This window comes from Megalopta genalis, chromosome 14 (assembly GCF_051020955.1).
Source record: "Megalopta genalis isolate 19385.01 chromosome 14, iyMegGena1_principal, whole genome shotgun sequence".
Lineage (NCBI taxonomy): Eukaryota > Metazoa > Arthropoda > Insecta > Hymenoptera > Halictidae > Megalopta > Megalopta genalis.
The window spans coordinates 9,969,878-9,990,997 of NC_135026.1; the positions used below are offsets into that span (position 1 = coordinate 9,969,878).

The 21,120-nt window shown below is 37.0% G+C and overlaps 3 protein-coding genes across 8 annotated transcripts in view; 2 read left to right on the top strand and 1 right to left on the bottom strand.

The window, feature by feature from the left end:
* Window positions 1-3,725, bottom strand: part of LOC117225758 (uncharacterized) — a 109,427-nt gene extending 105,702 nt beyond the window's left edge. The window contains exons 1-2 of the mRNA XM_033479508.2: window positions 3,598-3,725; window positions 1,680-2,135 (exon numbers count right to left, since the gene is read on the bottom strand). Of these exons, the coding sequence (XP_033335399.2) occupies window positions 1,680-2,057 (378 nt within the window). The 5' untranslated portion in view covers window positions 2,058-2,135; window positions 3,598-3,725. The remainder of the gene's footprint in view (window positions 1-1,679; window positions 2,136-3,597) is intronic.
* A 3,476-nt stretch (window positions 3,726-7,201) lies between these two features.
* Window positions 7,202-9,735, top strand: LOC117225797 (dihydrolipoyl dehydrogenase, mitochondrial). Its single transcript, XM_033479575.2, has 7 exons — window positions 7,202-7,366; window positions 7,748-8,033; window positions 8,104-8,470; window positions 8,529-8,873; window positions 8,941-9,032; window positions 9,100-9,425; window positions 9,499-9,735. Exons 1-7 carry the CDS (start codon window positions 7,322-7,324, stop codon window positions 9,562-9,564), a joined length of 1,527 nt encoding a protein of 508 aa, XP_033335466.1. The 5' UTR covers window positions 7,202-7,321; the 3' UTR covers window positions 9,565-9,735.
* Window positions 9,736-10,909: 1,174 nt separating this feature from the next.
* spg (dedicator of cytokinesis spg) overlaps window positions 10,910-21,120 on the top strand; it is a 169,757-nt gene continuing 159,546 nt past the window's right edge. For all 6 annotated transcript variants that reach the window (XM_076526262.1, XM_033479578.2, XM_076526264.1 and 3 more), the window contains exon 1: window positions 10,910-11,140. In XM_076526262.1, coding sequence (XP_076382377.1) covers window positions 11,104-11,140 — 37 coding nt within the window. In that variant the 5' untranslated portion in view covers window positions 10,910-11,103. The remainder of the gene's footprint in view (window positions 11,141-21,120) is intronic.

Here is a 21,120-nt window from a genome sequence, read left to right on the forward strand (position 1 = left end):
TTGCGTTCGAAGCCGTGAATGACTCTCTCTTTCACTGATTTATGGTACGCTGCCGCGAGAAATCTCTTTAATCCGGCAACGGTTGCAATTTTCCAGAAGCGCCTGGCGAGTGTGTGTGTACTTGAAATGAAACTCCCCTTTCCCCGTCCAAGGTTGCTGCCCCCGAAACCGCTCCGAATCGATGCAACTCGCCCCCATCTTGAGTACCATTTTTGGACGCATTTCATTTCCCGAAATTTGATTAGTCCATCGCGGGAAACGCGTTGCGAAACTTTCTACGAATCCTCGAAGTTCTGTCATCTTCTGGATTTCCGGCAGCGGAGATGAGGATACGACGATTTCGGTCCAAGAGATTTCGATTTGGAAGCAATACGGATTTCCTAATCGCTAGTGAACCGCGGATTTTATGCATTCGTGTAATAGGAACTGGTGGAAACATCGAAGAAATTTAAGAATACTTCTGTATTACCGTCAACACATTAAAATAATTAAAACAAGGAATATGTGTCAGTAGTTCCAACTTTTTGAAATTAATAAAAATTAATTTTTATTGAGCACAGAGGTCCGCAGTCTATTAATCACATTTAGGTAAAACACAAATTATTAGTTGTTTCGAATAGAAAATTAGTTTTCTAAATGTCTTAAAAATGTCTACGTAGTTCCAACTTCTTGAAATTAATAAAAATTAATTTTTATTGAACACAAAGGTCCGCAGTCTATTAATCACATTTAAGTAAAACACAAATTATTAGTTGTTTCGAATAGAAAATTAGTTTTATAAATGTCTTAAAAATGTCTACGTAGTACCAACTTCTTGAAATTAATAAGAATTAATTTTTATTGAGCACAAAGGTCCGCAGTCTATTAATCACATTTAGGTAAAACACAAATTATTAGTTGTTTCGAATAGAAAATTAGTTTTCTAATAAAGATCGAATTTCTCGAAACAGCAAGATATTACCATATGTATTAAAACGATTAAGACAAGGAATATGTCTTAAAAATGTCTACGTAGTTCCAACTTCTTGAAATTAATAAAAATCAATTTTTATTGAGCACAAAGGTCCGCAGTCTATTAATCACATTTAGATAAAACACAAATTATTAGTTGTTTCGAATAGAAAATTAGTTTTCTAATAAAGATCGAATTTCTCAAAACACCAAGATATTGCCGTATGTATTAAAACGATTAAGACAAGGAATATGTCTTAAAAATGTCTACGTAGTTCCAACTTCTTGAAATTAATAAAAATCAATTTTTATTGAACACAAAGGTCCGCAGTCTATTAATCACATTTAGATAAAACACAAATTATTAGTTGTTTCGAATAGAAAATTAGTTTTCTAATAAATATCAAATTTCTCGAAACACCAAGATATTGCCGTAGGTTACATAAAGGTCACAGTATATGTTCTAAATGAAAACACATCATCCCTTTAAATAGCATCGATAAGCTTCGCAGATGATCAAAATGATATTTCCCAAAGCTATAAACTTGTGTTCACAGATAACTAAAAACCAAAAGTCGCCTCCAAATTCAAAGATCGAACTCTAGAACAATAAGCAATAAATTATAAACCATTCGACGATCCTCTAGAATTGCGACAAAAATCGCGTATAACCTCAAAATGGTCCGGAACAGTGCCGCGGGAAATTCGAATCGACCGTGCGAACTCACCTCGTGATCATGGCGACCGGACGAAGGCACTTTGTCGGCTAGCTCGTTCAAGAAGTTCACGGCGGTGCGAAGGTCGTGTCGCTTGCCGGGTCCCTTGGCGGTGTCATCTCGAACGGGATCGAACGACGACGCACTTTCCCGGCCGAGCGGATCTCCTTTCACCTTTTTCCCTGTCTGCCGGTCCTTCTCGAGGATCTCCGGCTCGCTGGAGCACTTCTCGAAGCTCGAGGCACGTTGCAGAATCGTCGGCGAACTCGGCGTCGATTTCGAAAAGCCGAGCTCCTCCTTCAAACCGTTGTTTGCTGTGGCTCTGTCAAATATTCGTGGCGGGTCCTGGTCCCGGAACGTTCTGCGCTGTCCCTTCGCGATCTCGCACATTTTCCTCTGTTCTCGCCCTCAACGGCCGTCCAACGAACTCATGTTTCCCTCGCGGCGATTACGCTGGCTCTCGGCGACCTTCGAAACCACGCAGAACATCATCATTCGTTGGTGGGCGAAATTTTAAATATCAGTCTACGGGATATCGGGGAGCATCTACTGTTGTATTAGAACCTACGAAACTCGAAGGCAACTCCTCGGTTTATTGCAGACTACTTTATGCCGGTTCTCATTTCCATAAATTGCTATTCATTTCGGTTGCTACACCCGTGTCCTTGTTCTCGGAGATCCGCAGATATTTGCATGAAGATCCATACGCGAGTTACGTGGAATTTTCTTCAATAGGTGCTGCGAAACAATCTCGCTGCCGAGAGCACCGTTGGCACTTCGGAATTATTGAAAATCTTGACGAGAATGTTAAGAGGCTTCCGGTTGGTACACTCGCCGCGGAAAGTCAGTTCACAGCGACTTTTGAAATAACACAAGGTAAGCAACAACAAAAATACAAAATCAGCAATACAAACAATACAATAGAAAATAGATAGAGCATATAAAAAAATGGACTTGAAAATTCTACCCATATTTTTAGATGTTGCTCTTTATAAATTCGTTCATACGAATACTATTATGTAACAAACAGCCGTAAAAATATGTTTACACAAGTTTCGCTTCTTCCATGTTGTGTACTTCAATTTTCTCATTGTCCCGATTTAGGGTACATACACGCACTCTACTAGTTTACTCGTATTCTTTTTCATTCATATTGAATAAATATTTCAAAGTCGGCGGAAAACATCAGTGATAAAATCAATTGTGATCAAATCGATGATAACAGCCCCTGAAAAGCGTTCCATAATAGTTACTTTTGCCTTAGCACGAAGATAAATAACGAAAACGGTTTCGAAGGTTCTTTTATTACAAAACATATGTTACAAGATTAAATGGAATCGTATTTGTACAAAATAAATGCGTTATCGGTACCAGCAGAAGGTAAGATGAATCCGAACTCTACATGTAAAACATTGTTACGACATCACCAAGCTTTATTTTTTTGTAAATTTGTTAATATCGCTATCCGTTTGTTCCAAAGTTCGCATCCTTCAGCATCGATTTGTTATCATCTAAAATATTTCTATCCAGATGGTCGCAATAACCACACTCCTCCAGTGTTTATATTTACGTCGTTTGTTGAAACATAACTGAAATTACTGACTGGTCCAAAAAATCATTTTCCTCCAATCCGAATATTGAATCGCTCTTACGTACGAATATTACGTCGAACAAGTCGTATTACACGACGTCGACGTACTTTCCGCGACGAGTGTACTTGGGTAACGAGCTGGCACTCGTCGATTCAAATTCGGCCAATGACAACGCGCTATCGATAACGAGATTACAAACTTGGTCCTGCATGAGAAACGTGGTCATGGACGCGAGCTCGAAAGATAAACCGTCGGAGAGGACGTTCCGTGGAGTTTCGGGGCATCTGCGGCCATCGAGGCCGTGATCAGTTCGGTCGACAGGGCCGATATATACTAACCGGTTTGGAACAAGTGTGCCTCCTAAGGAGAGAACCAGGCCTCGTTTCACAACGCACGACACTTCCGCGAGGTAGAGAGACGCGAACGGTACTATCTCGCCAAGGGCCAAACGAAACGACTCATGCGTCATACGGAAGGACATCTGTTGCCCTTTTTCCTCGACCCCTAATGTACCCTACTTTTCTCTCTCTCTCTCTCTCTCTCTCTCTCTCTCCCTCTCTCTCTCGCCCTCTCTCTCCCTCTCTCTCTCTCCCTCTCTCTCTCGCCCTCTCTCTCCTTTCTTCCCATTTTTCAACCCCTTCTCCTGACCTCCATCATGCTTTTTACTATTTCCCCCTCGTGCCTCCGATGTTTGCCGCATTAATTTCGAGCATAAATTACCTCGGATCAAAGATTTATTTGAAACTGCCAGGGTTAGGTTGGTTTCGAATGGTACGTTACAACAGAAGTCCCTCGTATCGACCACTGTTAAAATGCTCGTGCATCGATCGATCGCGAACTACTCGACGACAGATATTCGTTCGTATGTCCGCGAGATGGCGGACATTTTTATTATTGCTCTCCGTGCTTCCTCGCATTTTCTCGAGCACTCGTGTTGATCTGAGAAAAATCTTGAGTTTTCTTTTAACCCTTTTAGTGCCGGAGGCCGATATATCGGCTCTTGCTGCACTGGCGAGAATATTAGAATTATATATAATATAATTATTATATATAATATATATTATATATAATTATCTCTAATATTCTACATAGAATATTAGAATATTAGAGAATTATAGCGCTTTATATAATAACAAAATTTTACACATTTACAATATATAAATATAAATATAAATATTTATGTTATTATAATGAAGTATTATGCAAAATTTTATCATAAATATATTTATGACAAATCGGAAGAGATAATCCGTCCGGCGCTTACCATGTACCTTCGAGTTATTTTTTCATGTTTGTTATGTAATATTATTTATCTTGTTACAAAATATATCAGAAATGCAAAGTGTATACTTTGTAATAAATGATCTATATAAAATTATGATGAAAAGATGACTTTTTGTATGCGCGAATACGTTTTGTAAGAGAGAGCACTGGACTTTTACTTTCTTTATGATCTTTTATACCTTTGTTATTTATATAATTTTCCATGAATATAGAAAATCTAGTGTCATTGTTTTGTTCTCTATTTCGTCCTTAATTTACTGCTTTTTGAATCATGTAAATATTGCTTCTTGTTTGGTTTTTATGAGCATTTTCCCAAACCCTAGTAAAACCGTGAAATTCGGCCGGTTATTCTCGCATAGGCACCTCTTTTTCGCATGGCACTGAAAGGGTTAAAAACCTTGATTTTTTATTTAATGGCATCGCATATACTTTACCACGTATCATTGTAGTTCGTGTCCTAGGCGAATTCTAAGAACTGCTATATGTATGTATAATGATCTTCGAATGTTCTTGAATTGAGAAATTTGAGTTCAGAGCTGTCTGATGTCTTTATGTCAAGCTGGCCAAAAGAGAGGAATAATGTTGACAGTAATAATTAATTTGTTTAAAGCAAAAAACTGTAAACCAGCTCCAAACATTAAATTTAACTTCAAATAATTATTTCAAATAATTATGAATTAGAGCAACATGTGATTCGAAATAATATTTTCAAATAATGTTATATTAAAAAAAATCACAAAAAAAGCGTAAAAGTAACTATAGAATATAGAATAAAATAACAAATTTATAGAATGAAATAACATGTTATTTGAAATAATACTTGAAATAATGTCTAAGGCTTCGTGCATGTATCAATCATTGGATCGACTGCTTTTATGAAAATCTGCCTACATTTATGCCGATTCTTTCACTCTTTAAGGACATTTAATTTTCCGTATCGAGCAGGCAAATGTAATTATCCGCCGATGGTATTTTTTATAGGCTGCAAACGCGTCATCTTCGCAGTCCGGTAATGACAGGAAACAATTCCAAAGTCGCGTCTTCCGGCATTTTTCATCGCTTCCAGATGAGATTTTATGGCTGGAGACAAGAGATTCAGCGGGACTTTATGGTTCCACGCTTAGACACGACTGGTCTTACTTGTACATTTTACGTAATCACGTTTCTTGTAAAAATGCAGATTGTAAAAACGCACGAAAAAAGCCACTTAACAGTTTCCTTTAATAAAAGATGAGCGTAAACCGTGGAAGCTATTAAATTGTGCGACTATAAAAAAGACTTTGTACTGTAACGCGCGTGCATTGCGAATGCAGAAGCGCGCAATCTTAGGAACCGGATTTCGGAATTTATTTCCTATGCGATTATATCAGATTCGATTACGTTAAAACTTTTAATTTGATCGCTCAGTTAATGGGTAAATAATTACTATATGATATAATACTATAATAATATAATAATAATTAATATAATAATTACTATATGATATAATACTATAATAATACAATAATAATTAATATAATAATTACTATATGATATGATACTATAATAATACAATAATAATCAATATAATAATTACTATATGATATAATACTATAATAATATAATAATAATTACTATAATAATTATTATATGATATAATACTATAATAATATAATAATTATTAATATAATAATTACTATATGATATAATACTATATGATAATAATTACTGATATGAATAATTACTAATGGGTAAATAATTATGAACCCATATCATGGTTAAATAATCACTTTGATCGACGATGATCGTAGATCGGTTCAAAAGGTCGTTAATTTCAACTAGTCATTAAATATTCTGCGCCAAACACGAACTTCATTTAAATGCTTAAAAACCGTATAAATTTATTCTATCTGTTAAGAAAAATTATTATGATATTAACACATTGCCTTTTTTGCTATCTAAAATAGTGTTCTCATAGCTATAATGAATAATAAATATTAAAAACGTATCGAAATAGTTTGTGAATTTTCTTTACAATAATATCGATTATATTAAAAATATTTTTCTTAATTTCATCGTATATTTTTCAATTTTTATTTAATGTTAGCATTATCTTATCAGTCTATTCTATCACAAATGAAATAGTGTTCGCGTTTATATAAATGTGTTAAATGAAAACAGAGATATTTTAGTTTTATTTTGTTAAAATTAAATTATCTGGCTCAATGGGTTAAAAGAAACTTTTTAAACGAAAGGAACATTGCCTCGACTGCTTGATGATTTTTAACCCCTTGCCGTATTTTGACGAGTCCGACTCGTCATGAAAATTTCTGATAATAATTAATTGAGTATAGATGTTATTCTGTCCATTGAAATTGGAATAAAATTCTGATCTCTTGTCATCAATATTTAAGCATCCGAGTAAATTTAGGCACACACACACGATAAGCATCGATTTTCTTTCCCTTCTAAGAAATTATTGCAATCGAAAAATTTCTAATTACAGTAACTGCGAAGAAGACGGTATGTCAAGGGGTTAAATACATCCTTTCTTTTAACTCTACCGATACGAACGAGTAACAAGTATGCGGACTTAGATTCGCGTTGCATAACGAGTTACTAGCGCCATCGAGCAGTCGGACCTCTAAATTACGTGACCGACGATATATCGAGTTTATCAAGGCTCGGACGAGTCGGATGATATTGAAATAACCGGTAGTGCTGGCTTTAACACTGCCGTGGACTCGTTCCCTTTCGTGACCCCCTCTATATCGGAAAGTAAAGCTCGTTAGAAGAAATATGATGCAAGCGAATTTTTGGAACTTGGTGACCACTACTGTCAGGGTGAGTTCTAAAAAATAATGTGCACCGATTAGTGCCCTCACCCATTTATCATCATGCCGTTCTTTGCCATTCATTTTGGAGTCTATTTCGTAACATTTTGAAGGACAAACGATTTTGCTCCGTATTACCCTGAAACAGCTGGTGAATCTCGTCTCGCGTAATCTTATCAGCTTGTTACGATCGTCGTCGAACGTTGCAGCAGCTCAAAGCAACTCCTTAAATTCATTGTTACGCATAAAAGCACGATTAATATTACGCATCAAAAGGTTATGTCACCTTCATTTTCATCTTTCATTGTACATAGTATATACAACAGAAAGTAGAAGCGTTCGAGATTATCTCGATTAATTGGCTCGTTCTTTGTATTTCTCTGCTCTCCAGCCAGTATGCGTCAAGCGTGTTGTACCAGGCTTGACAGCTGCACAGCAGCGCAGGTACGCCAGCACCTTGGACGCAGATGTAGTGGTAATAGGTGGAGGACCCGGTGGTTACGTGGCGTCGATCAAAGCTGCCCAATTAGGAATGAAAACAGTCTGCGTGGAGAAGGGTGAAACGCTTGGTGGAACTTGTCTGAATGTTGGATGTATTCCGTCGAAGTCTCTTTTAAACAATTCACATTACTATCATATGGCACACAGCGGGGACTTGAACAATCGTGGTATTGTTGGTAGGTTTCCTGTTGTTTCGTCATAATATTCTATTGTTATTACCAATAATAATTACTGTTTCTACTTCAGTGGAAAACGTGAAACTGAATCTCGAGAAGCTGATGGAACAGAAACGCAATGTAGTGAAAGCTTTAACTGGTGGAATTGCCGGTTTATTTAAAAAAAACAAAGTCGAATGGGTAAAAGGTCATGGGAAGATCACTGGTCAAAATCAGGTCACTGCCCTTAATCCGGATGGCTCTGTCGCAAGCACTATCAATACCAAGAACATTATCATTGCAACAGGCAGCGAAGTCACTCCATTCCCTGGTGTAGAAATCGATGAGAAACAAGTCGTCTCTTCCACTGGTGCTTTGTCGTTAGAACAGGTGCCCAAGAGGCTTATTGTAATCGGTGCTGGAGTCATCGGTCTAGAATTAGGATCTGTTTGGCAGAGGTATATTTTCTTAACTGCACGAAAAGTTACATCTTTAATCCTTTCATTCACCGCGTAGGTTGGGCTCGCACGTAACCGCAGTGGAATTCATGCCATCCATCGGTGGAGCGGGTATCGACGGTGAAGTCAGCAGTTCGTTACAGAAGATTCTCGCAAAACAAGGTTTAGCCTTCAAATTGGGTACCAAAGTAACCGCTGCCAAGCGCAGCGGCAGCGAAGTCGTAGTTTCCGTCGAAGATGCAAAGGACCCCAGCAAAAAGGAGGATATCCCGTGCGACGTACTTTTAGTTTGCGTTGGTAGGAGACCGTATACCAATAATTTAGGGCTCGAGGATATGGGAATTGAGAGGGACGAGAAGGGCAGGATCCCTGTAAATAGCAGATTCCAAACAGTTGTACCTTCGTGAGTACTTGAACTCCTATAAAATTAGTTCTTCTTACGGCACTGAAACTAATCGAAATGACCGTAGGATATTCGCCATCGGTGACTGCATTCACGGACCGATGTTGGCACACAAAGCCGAGGACGAAGGAGTCATCACTGTCGAAGGCATTGCCGGAGGTAATAATTGCAAAACTGCAATGATCATGATTTGCAAAATAATACTAATCGTATCGACTGTATTCAGGTGCCGTCCACATCGATTATAATTGTGTACCCAGTGTAATATACACGCATCCCGAGGTCGGTTGGGTAGGTAAATCGGAGGAGGACTTGAAAAAGGAGGGCATCGCATACAAAATCGGCAAATTCCCACACATGGCGAACTCCAGGGCGAAGACAAACCTGGACACGGATGGTTTCGTGAAAGTATTAGCCGATAGCACTACGGATAAAATATTAGGCGTTCACATGATTGGTTCGGTGGCCGGTGAACTTGTTAACGAAGCTGTACTCGCCATGGAATACGGAGCAAGCGCAGAGGACGTTGCAAGGACATGTCACGCACATCCGGTAAGCACAAGCGCAAAGTTCTATTATGAATGTCAATTGTTCTGAATATTTCTAACGTCCACTGATTTTCCAGACATGCGCCGAAGCTCTGAAGGAAGCGCATCTCGCTGCGTATTTCGGCAAGCCCATCAATTTCTAAGCGCCTTGTGTAAAAACAATTATTCGGAGAGCTGCTGCTCTATACTTCGACTCGTCGTAGCCTTTTATCTAGTCTACGCTCCAAACGTCACGTCGCGCTGCCACGTCTAGCGCGTTTATCCACATATGAACGAACAAGTTGTAAATAAAACTGTGAAAGGATGTACGAAAATACTGCTCCTTTTATATATTAGATTTACCTCCGTTTCTTGTCTTATTGTATTTATTATGAATAAATTCGTAAATCGTTACATAAGCGTCCGAGAACGATGCCTCGTATTTTACGAGCGCGTTGTCTATCGTGCTACCGAAATAATTCCTCACTCGGAAAGATAACTTTTTTTTTTCTATTGTTACGTCACCCGTATTCCCTTGACCGATTTTATTGGACACGTTGCACCAATTCTGGTACCGAGCAACCGGTGACCTTGGAGTTAAGGAAATGTAACCTCGACGTAAACTACTTAATAATTTTATTTGCTTCTCTAAATGAAAGAATTTGTCGTATCGAAATTATGATATTCAGAAAAAGAACGAAACGTTTTGGTGTATTTGTCTTAAATACATTTGATCAAATAAAAGCCCTATTTTCCGTTAATCCACAATTGATTATTTTGATTAAAATAGAAATTTATATTTAAATTAAATACATTAAGAGCGATAAAATTATAATTAAACCACGTATCTTTATGCAAAATAAAATTTATCAGCACATACGATATTCTATTCGACTTTGTCAGAAATCCATACGCCGTTTAATAATGAACGTGTCGGCATTAATTAATATTATTCATATTCAAGGTCTATGTGATACCTTTTTGAATGAACAAAGGAACGGGAGAATATTGCACGTTTCATGTAAAGAATAAATAATTTATGATTTACTCGAAAAACGCATGAAAAAGTATAATCGATTTCCACAGGTGCTTCGCTAAGAAAATCCATCGGAACACGACCCCATGAAACTTAAACTCTTATCGATAGCATTTCTACTAATGTCAATAAATAACAACTAGACTGCGGATCCTTATACGAAATAAAAATTGCCCACATCAATTGTACGAGTTAGAAATCGAACAAAAATTCTTTTCCAAAAGATCTCTTTCCAATAATTTGATTAATTCCAAAATAATACAATGACATTTTCAAATTCTTTCAATCGTCGAGATCAATCGAAGGACCGCCATAAATGCATAAAATCCATGAAAAGAAAATAACATAAATCCGGACGACAATATCTATTTGTCAGAAATACGATTTTAGGGGGCCCGGTCCCCGAACGGGTACGCTCCTGAGCCGCACGTGACCGGCGCAGAAGCGGCGGCGTTGCCGGCAGTCGTCCGCGGCTCGTCGTGGCCATCGGCAACGTTGCTCGCCGCGCAGCACAGACAGAGAGAAAGAGAGCGAGCCGCAAGGGTGGCACTTGTGCGGCAACACACACCCAATGTTTGTGTTTTCGAATTTTTCGTGATACGGAGAGAGAGAGAGTGGTTCGTGGCCGTTTGGCAAGGCATGTAGCGCCGTCGTCGGGCCGCTCGAGATGTGGACGACCACGAAAACAACGAAATACGGCGTCGGTGAGTGCTCGTAGGCTCGTTCGCACGTTTTTCGTTACTCTCGCGGATTAACGCGCGCGCTGGCACGCTGCTATCCGAGAGCCCGCTCCGATCTGTCAACCGGCGGCTCGCGGTGCGCGATCGCTCGTGGACCGATCATTATCGCAGACGGTGATCCAGCGCGACGGGCAGCCGTGATCCTTGTTGACAGACGGGGCGCCTAGACCACGGTGCGGTGGTACCGGCGCGAAACACCGCACCGAACACCGCCGGCCCGCAGTGCACCGGAAGCCCTTGTGTGTCAATGATTTTAACGAGCGTCTTCGGACGGCTCACCGCGGCGATGCTGCTCTCGCCAGTTTCCGTCGCCTCGCGACGTCTCCCGTTCGTCGTCAGCGGGCCGTCTGTGTGTACGTGCGTGTCCTCACGCGTACGTACACACACCGGCGTTTCGCGTGCGTGCTCCTCGCTCGCCTGCCTGTGTCCCGCGACTCTCCCATTCATGCATTGATCGTGCGTGCACAGCCACCGCGAGAGAGCCCCCGAAAAACTGCTGCCACGGTCGTATTCTCATTTCGAGAGATTCTTTATCGTTTTAAGACATCCTGCGAGACGATGGGTTGCACCGACTCGCGAGCCATCGACCAAACGATGCAAACGTAATTAACGCCAGCAGTTATTTTCTCATTTCGAGCACGAGAGCATAAAGTACGGAAACGTAGGAGTGCGACGATTGTCACGGTGCCGCGGCACCGTCTCGCACGATTCGAAACAAATACTGTCACGTGACCTTCCGCGAGCCCCGCCGAGCATCGACCCCCACAGAAATCTGCTATCCGTCGATACCGGCCGCGCCGCGCGCCGATTAATTTTTCGCACGCGTTTATCCAAGTCCGTCGTCCTCCTCCTCGTCGTCGTCGTCGTCGTCGTCGACCCACTCTCTGTCAGCTGATCCTTCCCCGGAGCGCGTCGTCCCGTCTCTTTCGACGCAGCGCATCCTTCATTCACATCCGTTTCAATCCCCGTTCCGTCTGGACCGTCTGGCACACACGCGCGCACGCGATAATATGCTTCCACGTCAATTTTCCCTTGGCCCGTTTGACGGTCTTTAAACGGAAACGGCTGACAGCCGTTCGTACGTCCGACTGGAGCTTTTCGCTACTTATTGGCTCCCTTATGCCGCGGCGGAAACACTCTCGCTTGATCGTCCACGGGCAACCGTGGACTGTCCGCGGGCCTGCAGGCCAGTGGATGTCGCCGAGGGGCACTGTTTCTGTAGAATCCTCGCGCGTTTCATGCGGGTTCGAATTGGGGTAAATGGGGAATAACGGGATGCAGACTCGGGTAAAAATGTTTCAATTAACAGGGGAGCGTTTCGCTAGATTTACGGAGCACTGAAAACGGCTGTTTTATATTGGCTTATAAAATTAACGATGGGACGTTTATTCTGAATTTTTAACGTGTGTTATTGGAATATCTGAGCCGTTTATTTTGAAAGTGGCGTAAGTCACTTTACCGTGATGAAAAGTGGTGATTTTTTAATGTTTATACAGAGATAACAAATACAATGTTTATACTACTTGAATTTTAATGTTTATACTGGGGTAACAAATACAATGTTTATACTACTTAAATTTTAATGTTTATACTGAGATAACAAATACAATGTTTATACTACTTAAATTTTAATGTTTATACTGGGGTAACAAATACAATGTTTATACTATTTAAATTTTAATGTTTATACTGGGGTAACAAATACAATGTTTATACTACTTAAATTTTAATGTTTATACTGGGGTAACAAATACAAGTGAATCTTCTCGAAAGTTAGCATCCATATTTTTAAATGTGTTAAAACAATATATCGACTTAAAAACAAAGTGACTTATGCCACTTTCGAAATAAACGGCTCATTTGTCGCAAGTGACGCATATATTGAATAAATCACTCGTAAACAACTCTGATAATATAGTTCGTGGAAAAATATTCGACACGTATTTTTTGTATCTGCGATGATCCATATTTAGGGGGTGAGAAAATTATTTTCGCCCTCAAAATCGAAGACGATATATATATATATCTTTTTACATATCTCGAAAACTAGAAGAAGACGTGGAATAATGAATTGTATTTTAAAATGTGTGTTTTCGAACGGCAAATTTAATCGCTTGAGTAATACGTATCTCGAAAAAGATATCCGTTTAAACAATATTTCACAAATAAACTTTTTCCTTTCAATTTTTCTTGTTAATCGTTCGTGTTTTTGAAATTTTTTTCGGTTACGCCGTTTAACAATATTATTTACATTAACGGTATTATCTCTTGACAGAGAGAACTGTTCGGATGTGTTCCGTAATCGATGACATAAATTTGTAACAACTTTTTGAGATATAAGAAGTACCGTGGTAGTTTTGAGAGAGTTGTTTTTAAAATAGCCAAAGAAGATTTCAAACGGATTTTAAATAAAAATTCATTGTCCTATACCCCCTGGTTCTCAAGATATTTAAAAAAATATGGTTTTATCCCGGATTTTGAGGGCAGAAGCTGTTTTTTTTTCATCCCCCGAATATGGATCATTGCAGATATAAAAAATACGTGTCAAATGTTACTAACGAAATTACGACTTTTTCATTGAAATGACTTGATAAGTTAGTAAAATGATTATTGTAATTGTACAATATACTGCAACGATAGTTTTAGGCTTCTTAGAGATCGTACAATTATATCTGTTTTTGCGTCTACCGCAGGGGTGTCAAACTCAAAAGATAACTTGGGCCAAATAAACAATGCTTAACTTTAGGTGGGCCGCAAAAAAAGAAATCAATGTTCATAGAAACAAATATTTTTATTTTGACTAGTGCATTGTAATAAACATATATAAAGTTAAATTATTGTTTACGTCCTGATACTTGACATCTCTTCTCTGATACTATCTTTCCTATTTCGGGAGAAATTTTATTGGCCGAGACTACTTTCAAAATTTCGAATTCACATTTCTATTTTAGTTTTACTTTGCGTCGGATATATTGACTGGGCCGCCAAAATGTTCATCTCGGGCCGCGAGTTTGACACCCTTGGTCCACGGGATTAGCATGATTAATCGTTCTATTAATTTTGTGATCCATATTTTGATGATGCACACAGGGACAACAATTGAATAATTGAGTAATTTGAAAATGTGACAGAAATATCGTTAAAGGAAATCGGTACGTTCTGTAAACATCATGTTGTTGCAATTTTAGGTATTGCAACTGATGTTTTCCACGTGAAATAGAAAACTGTAGTCGTCACAATCGTATGACACTGCTAGGACACGTGTTCAATCTTCAAGTTTTGTTGTCTATACTATTGTAAACGTGATATAGATCGTTCCGAATACAATAGAGACCCTCTTATCTGAAGATTTATTATTTTGCAATACCCTAATACCAAAACATTCTATTGTGTAAAAATTTCATTCAAGTTCTCTACTAACTGATAATGTATCTAAACGCGATAACTAAATAATAGAAGGTTGCGATACCAGATTATTGTAAAAATAAATGTTCGGATAAGGGAATCTCTAGTAGTTGGATTAATCACACATTGTGGCCTTTCCGCCAAGATAAGGAAAACAATGGTCCGAAATAAATCATGTTAGAGTCGGAATGGATGAAGCAGAAGATAGAGAAATTTAAAATGGTTATAATATCATTTGGAATTTATTAAAACATTTAAGGGATGAAATACATTTTTCTATAGCTCCCGTTTCTTATAACTAGGCTGCGTGGATTCTACGCATTTATAAAAAAATTGAATGATTGCAATTTGATACAACAGAATGTTTTAAAGAATTTAGAAATGTCAATGTATATTATCTTTATCCTATTAAAATAATTAAAGAAAGAATGAACCTGCTATTTATTTTCCATTTATTGCAATTGCTGCAGAAAATTTTTATTTTCTATAAAAATCTGCAGTCTACTTATAACTGTTGCAACAAATTTTTATTTGCTATAGATATGATTATTATAATTATTATAAATATTAAATATATTATTATAAATATGATCATTTGCATTCCGAAGAGGCGGAGAGTGCTAGACGATAACAGAAATGATTATTATAATTATTATAAATATTAAATATATTATTATAAATATGATCATTTGCTATAAATACGATGCAAAATAAAATAATTACGATACACGTAGTTTCAAATATTTCTATCAGTCAAGTTTAGGGACGTTGGGTTCTATCGTATCGTCTGAAGAAAAACAAATTATTCTTCCACGCTAGGATTAACTTCTTTACACGGATTACGACAGCAGCATTTCGATTCTATGCTCCCCCTGAAATTCGAAACACTGTAAACGCGACACCGCGATGCGAAGAGGCGGAGAGTTGCTAGACGATAACGGAAATGAAATTATCGATCGTATTTCACGTGTTCGTGTAAGTGTTTGCCGATTCTTATTATCGTCGTTCGCTCGCGAAGAATCGATTGCCACTCGAAACCCGAAATTACCAATTAAAAATCGTATTTACAGTCGCTCGGAAATGTTCCCGACGATCGTACCGAAGCGCAATTTTCTTTCACGGACGCGAACGGTCTGGAAATGTTTACCGATGATTAAACGTGGCCGGCAGCCAATCAAATTGAAAGTCCACAACGGGAAATATGCATTGTGCGCGCGATCAACCTTCGGCTCTGTTTTCGTCTCTCTTCCTCGTTCGAATTTCGCGCGTTTCTGTGCGATTAATTGACTACGCCCGGTACATTCCGCGATCCTGTGCGTTACATTTTTGCGATCTCTGCACATTTTTGCGGCCCGCTCGTTGGACAAACTTCGGCTCGTAGCACGGCGGTCTGGGAAATCCGTGGCGAAAATGTAATTCTTCAACTTTCATATTTGAACGAAACTTTATTTTCCATGCATTGTCGACTCGTTGGAATTTCGATGTAGCGCTATAAAATGTGAAATTATGGTTAAAACTAACTGTTTGAATTGCCCGTTGCAAAATATTAAAATGCAAGTTCTCGTTACAGTTTTATGCATGTAAGAAGAATGTTTGGTTTTTAACAATATAAATATAAATATATATATTATATTATATTATAATTATATATATTATATATTATATTATATTATAATTATATATATTATATATTATATTATATTATAATATAAATATAATAATAAAAATTGTTAACACGGGAACATAAACTTTAAGTGCAGTTTTTGTTGCTGCTCTTAATTTTATGCGAATTTTTAGAAATAAACGTTGAACGCTATCTTATGTTTTCAGCTCGCGTCGCTGCGCGCTGAACCTTCATATCCTATTTCAAAACACACCACGATTTTTGAGGCATTTCCGACGATCTAGCAACAAAATGTTTCCAACAAAAGTTGGTCAGGATTCACTTTTCTACAAATCACAATATAAAAGCTTGGAATGAAAAATTTCTTTTTATAAAAAATGCTGGTCATCTAGATTTTTTTAAATGTTAATACATATTTTTGACTTGATGATAGTGTAGTTGGTGTCGAGATGAATTCAACGACCTACTATAATATAACCTCAAACCTTGCAACAACGTTAAAATAATTTAAAACTGAAAAAACGAATCCTCGGACCCTTCTGCACCCCAACATATTGGCATCGCGGCGAAGTCATTTTTATTTCGATTTGAAGCTTCGAGATTAACGTTTTTATCGTTTTGCAAATATTTCGGAACGAAAAATATTTACAGTACTATATTAGTTTTAATATCATTGCATTATTAAATATTATTATATCCGTTAGAACCTAGATGTCTGTTTTATTAACTAATTCGGTAACATTATTTATAGGCTAGATACATAGAGAAATAATTGAAAAGTAGAATTGTTAAGATTTTGGTATAAAGTAGCAAAATTTTAATATAATAATATTAGAATGGTAACTAATGTAAATCAGTGTTGCAACATATTACATTTTTTTGATGCCTGCAGCACTTACTCCGAGTAAACTTAAGAACTTTAGGTAGTTTTAGTGATGATTAACCAATATCTTCGTTACTACATAAACTTATATTGTTTTACTTGTTTATATTTTAAAAAAAAACTGATACACGTCCTTTTCAAGGTCATCTTGATATCTTTTATCTTTTATCATAATTATGTAAATGCATTTCTTTACTTATTATAAATCTATATTTGTAATAAATAAATAAATAAATAAATAAGTTAAATAAATACATTTATATAATTGCCACATCCCAACAATATCTGAATAATAAACAATCAGCATTCTTCAATGCACACAGAATACATATACAATAATTAATGTACATTATATACGGTGTGTCGATTATTTTCTGTAATTCCCATCGAAAAGTAAATACAGTAAATTCTTCCTAATTGATGCCCAGATTGTGCACAAAAATAGACAATTTAAGAAGAGGAATAATCGTATTTGCTCTTTCCAAATTGTCCATTTTTCTGTACAATCTTAGCGTCAATTAGGGAGAATCTACTGTACCGTGTTTCACTGCCAGGACAAAGATAATGGTTTCTCAGTGGCAAGTACGTCAGCTTCTCGGGACACCTTACAAAACAGTTTGCGTAAAGTGCCCGAGGCGAACTGGAGACTCCGATGCGAGAAATGCGGTCGTCGAAGTGTCAACGTCGAATGTCAACCGCAATCTCTGATTCTGCCGATTAAACGCACTATTTATCGAACATAAATCGAAGAAAATCTTTGACTCATTCTAGATAGCTCGAGAAGTCTGAAGACTTTTTCAACATTGCTTTCCTATTCGAACTTGATAGCAAGAAATTACTCTTGCTGTGAAAAATATACAACGGGACAGCAATTTATCGAATTTTTTTTGGCACAGAGTATATACATATTTAGGGAAATAATTTATTCTTGCTCGTTTATCTTTATCTTATCGAAAATAAGTGACTGACAGATTATTTCATTGTTTAATTTTTTGCCTTAGCATTTTTCGAACAGAGTTTAAATATTTGCAACTTTTTAAAACATGGTTTTATGCAATGAAATAATCTCCAGTTACTCTCGTTATGATTTCCCAACGATTCATAAGGTTATATATTATTTTGTTAGATAATTCTAACAAAATTTCTAATTCTAACTAAATAAGAGTTTAAATATTTACAACTTTTTAAAACATGGTCTTATGCAATGAAATAATCTCCAGTTACTCTCGTTATGATTTCCCAACGATTCATAAGGTTATATATTATTTTGTTAGATAATTCTAACAAAATTTCTAATTCTAACTAAATAAGAGTTTAAATATTTACAACTTTTTAAAACATGGTCTTATGCAATGAAATAATCTCCAGTTACTCTCGCTATGATTCCCCAACGATTCATAAGTTTATATATTATTTTCTTAGATAATTCGGTAATTATACATAGATGGTAACATCTCATCGATTTCGCGGTTTTTTAAATATCTTCTCTGCATGTGGATTTCAAACGACTTTTTCCTGTGTGAAAAATGTCGATCTGCATTAGTTTCTGAGATATTTGCGAAAATCTGTACACCTAGCCTAAATCTAACCTAAACCTAACTTATGCTTATAACCAGGATAAAAATAATTCTGTCCTAACTTATACATTTTGTTCGACGAAATATCTGTTTCTGTAGAACTTTTACGGTATCTCATTGGAACTTTTTCAATAAATGTTCCCGCGTGGAACAGATACCTTAGAATATAGGTTAGTGGAACAGATATGTTAGAATATAGGATAGTGGAATTGATTATAATTTTAGATCGGCCAAAACTTCATACTTATCGAATAAGACATATTAAATTGTTTTATTCGTTTATTTTGTAATATAAACTTTACACAGCGTTGTACAATCAGCTCGAAGAATCAAAATATCAAAAAAATATTTTCCAATATAATAATATCATTGTTAAAATTCAATGTAGCTAAATAAAAATATTTTATATATTATTATATATTATTATATATTATTATTATATATTATTATATTATATTATTAATAATATATTATATATTATTTACGAAAATATCGTTTTTATTCAGAAACGAGCGTGCTCTGTTTTATTTGTTGTAAGCGATTTTTCAGACAATGAATGAGAGATCGTTAAAATGTTTAGTACCGTTATAAAGAATGAGTTGTGAAACATGTGGCAGACATAACCTATCGAATCTGACTTTGACAGAGAGATCGAACACAGTTCGCATATGCGTGATTTCGGAAGATTAAAATCCATCTGTAGCGTCGCGAATAAATCAAATTCGAAACGTACACATTTCCACGGTGCAGGTAATTCTTTCGCGATGTTACGGAATAGTGAATGAATCGACCGGTAGACGAGAGACGCTGAGGTCCGCAATCTACCGAGACAAATTTTGCCTTGCAAATCACCTTCAGTGCTATTACCTCCGATCGTTAATCACTCGAGAAAATGTCTCTCGTCTAGAGCTGCGGAGCGCAGCTAAATTCACCGATCTACCTACGGTAGCTCTAACGCAGTGTTTCCCAACCTTTTTTCCGACGATGTTCAACCTGCTCCTGTCCCGATCCTAACCTGTCCAAGCTTCAATATGTCGATGTCCCACAGTGGGCCGGATCGAAAATTTCCGTGACATCATCGTATAACTTCTGAAATATAAAAGATATCGATATGTGGTTTGATCTGTATTATTTAATTACTTTTTTATTTTTAATATTTTGAACTTTTAATAGTTCGAAACATTTCTGAAACTTTTTTTTATTTTATACGTTAGTTTATGCTTCTCCAGATAATTTAAATTGCAAGTTGACAAATCATTTAGTTTGGCAGATTAAGCACGTAGAAATGAGTGTGTCGAATAATATTATATGTAATATTATAATGTAATATTATATGTAATATTATATGTAATATTATATATGTATATATGTATTATATATGTATTATATATGCAATATATAATAATATTATATGATGTCGTCGTATTTTTCTTGGAACGTACAACATAATTGCCTCTAAAAATATTAAAAGTTGTCACACGTTGTGAAACACTGCTTTCAGAGCAGATTCTTTGGTAGTTCCCACGGTTTTTATCCGCTCCTAGTCACAGTTCCGACAAAAGCGATAAAAGCATCGTCCCACACCCGTTTCTCTTTGGGACAATAATCGATTTTCCATGAGATTCCGGGACAGTTTCACGAATTATAGGAGTCTGCCGTTTCGAATGGCTTCATTGCGCCACGGGGGCCGTTATTATTCGTCTCATCGTTAGTCCGATCTCCATGACAAAGGCTTCGTTAAGAAAAAGGGAAAGTTGTTGCACCAAGAGCGGCGACATTCAATGAAACTAGACCGATGATCTTAATCTCGCAATTATCTTGTAACACCGTGCACCAGTTTTAAAGTGAAAACTCGTGAAAACTTGAGCATTAACCGCTTAACGCGCGATAATCTTTAATTAGGTACACAGGGTACATATCCCGTATAAGTGTAAACGGCGGAATATCTCGGAAAGTGTTCAAGTTATGAACAAAAATGTTCTTACAAAAACTGTTTGATACGATGGGGCACGTTGCCTGGTGTTAATATTTCTTTTGTGCGTGAAGTGGTGGAGGAGATTTCAAGGTTATGTTAATTTTTTTAAAATAAGACCATATGTTTTTCTTGTGATTATTATTCAGCCATCTGCTATTTGACGACATTACATGTAATAGTTCATAAGTTACAACGATTTTTAATTTTCTTTTGTAACAGCATTTAAACTTAACACCTTCTATAGGTCATTTCAGTATTATAAATCAATGTTTAACCTCCGTTGTCGGATCGAGTTACGTCTAGAGACAGGCGTTTCGGTATACGATAATGTAAACTCGTAACGCGAGAGTGTTGAGAGAGTCCTAATCGTGTAGATAGCAAGAGAAGACTTTTATTTTCCTTTGCTCGTAACGACCCGACCGTTTTCAACCGGGTCTCTTTGAACATATATCATATATCTCAAACTGTATACGTACACAT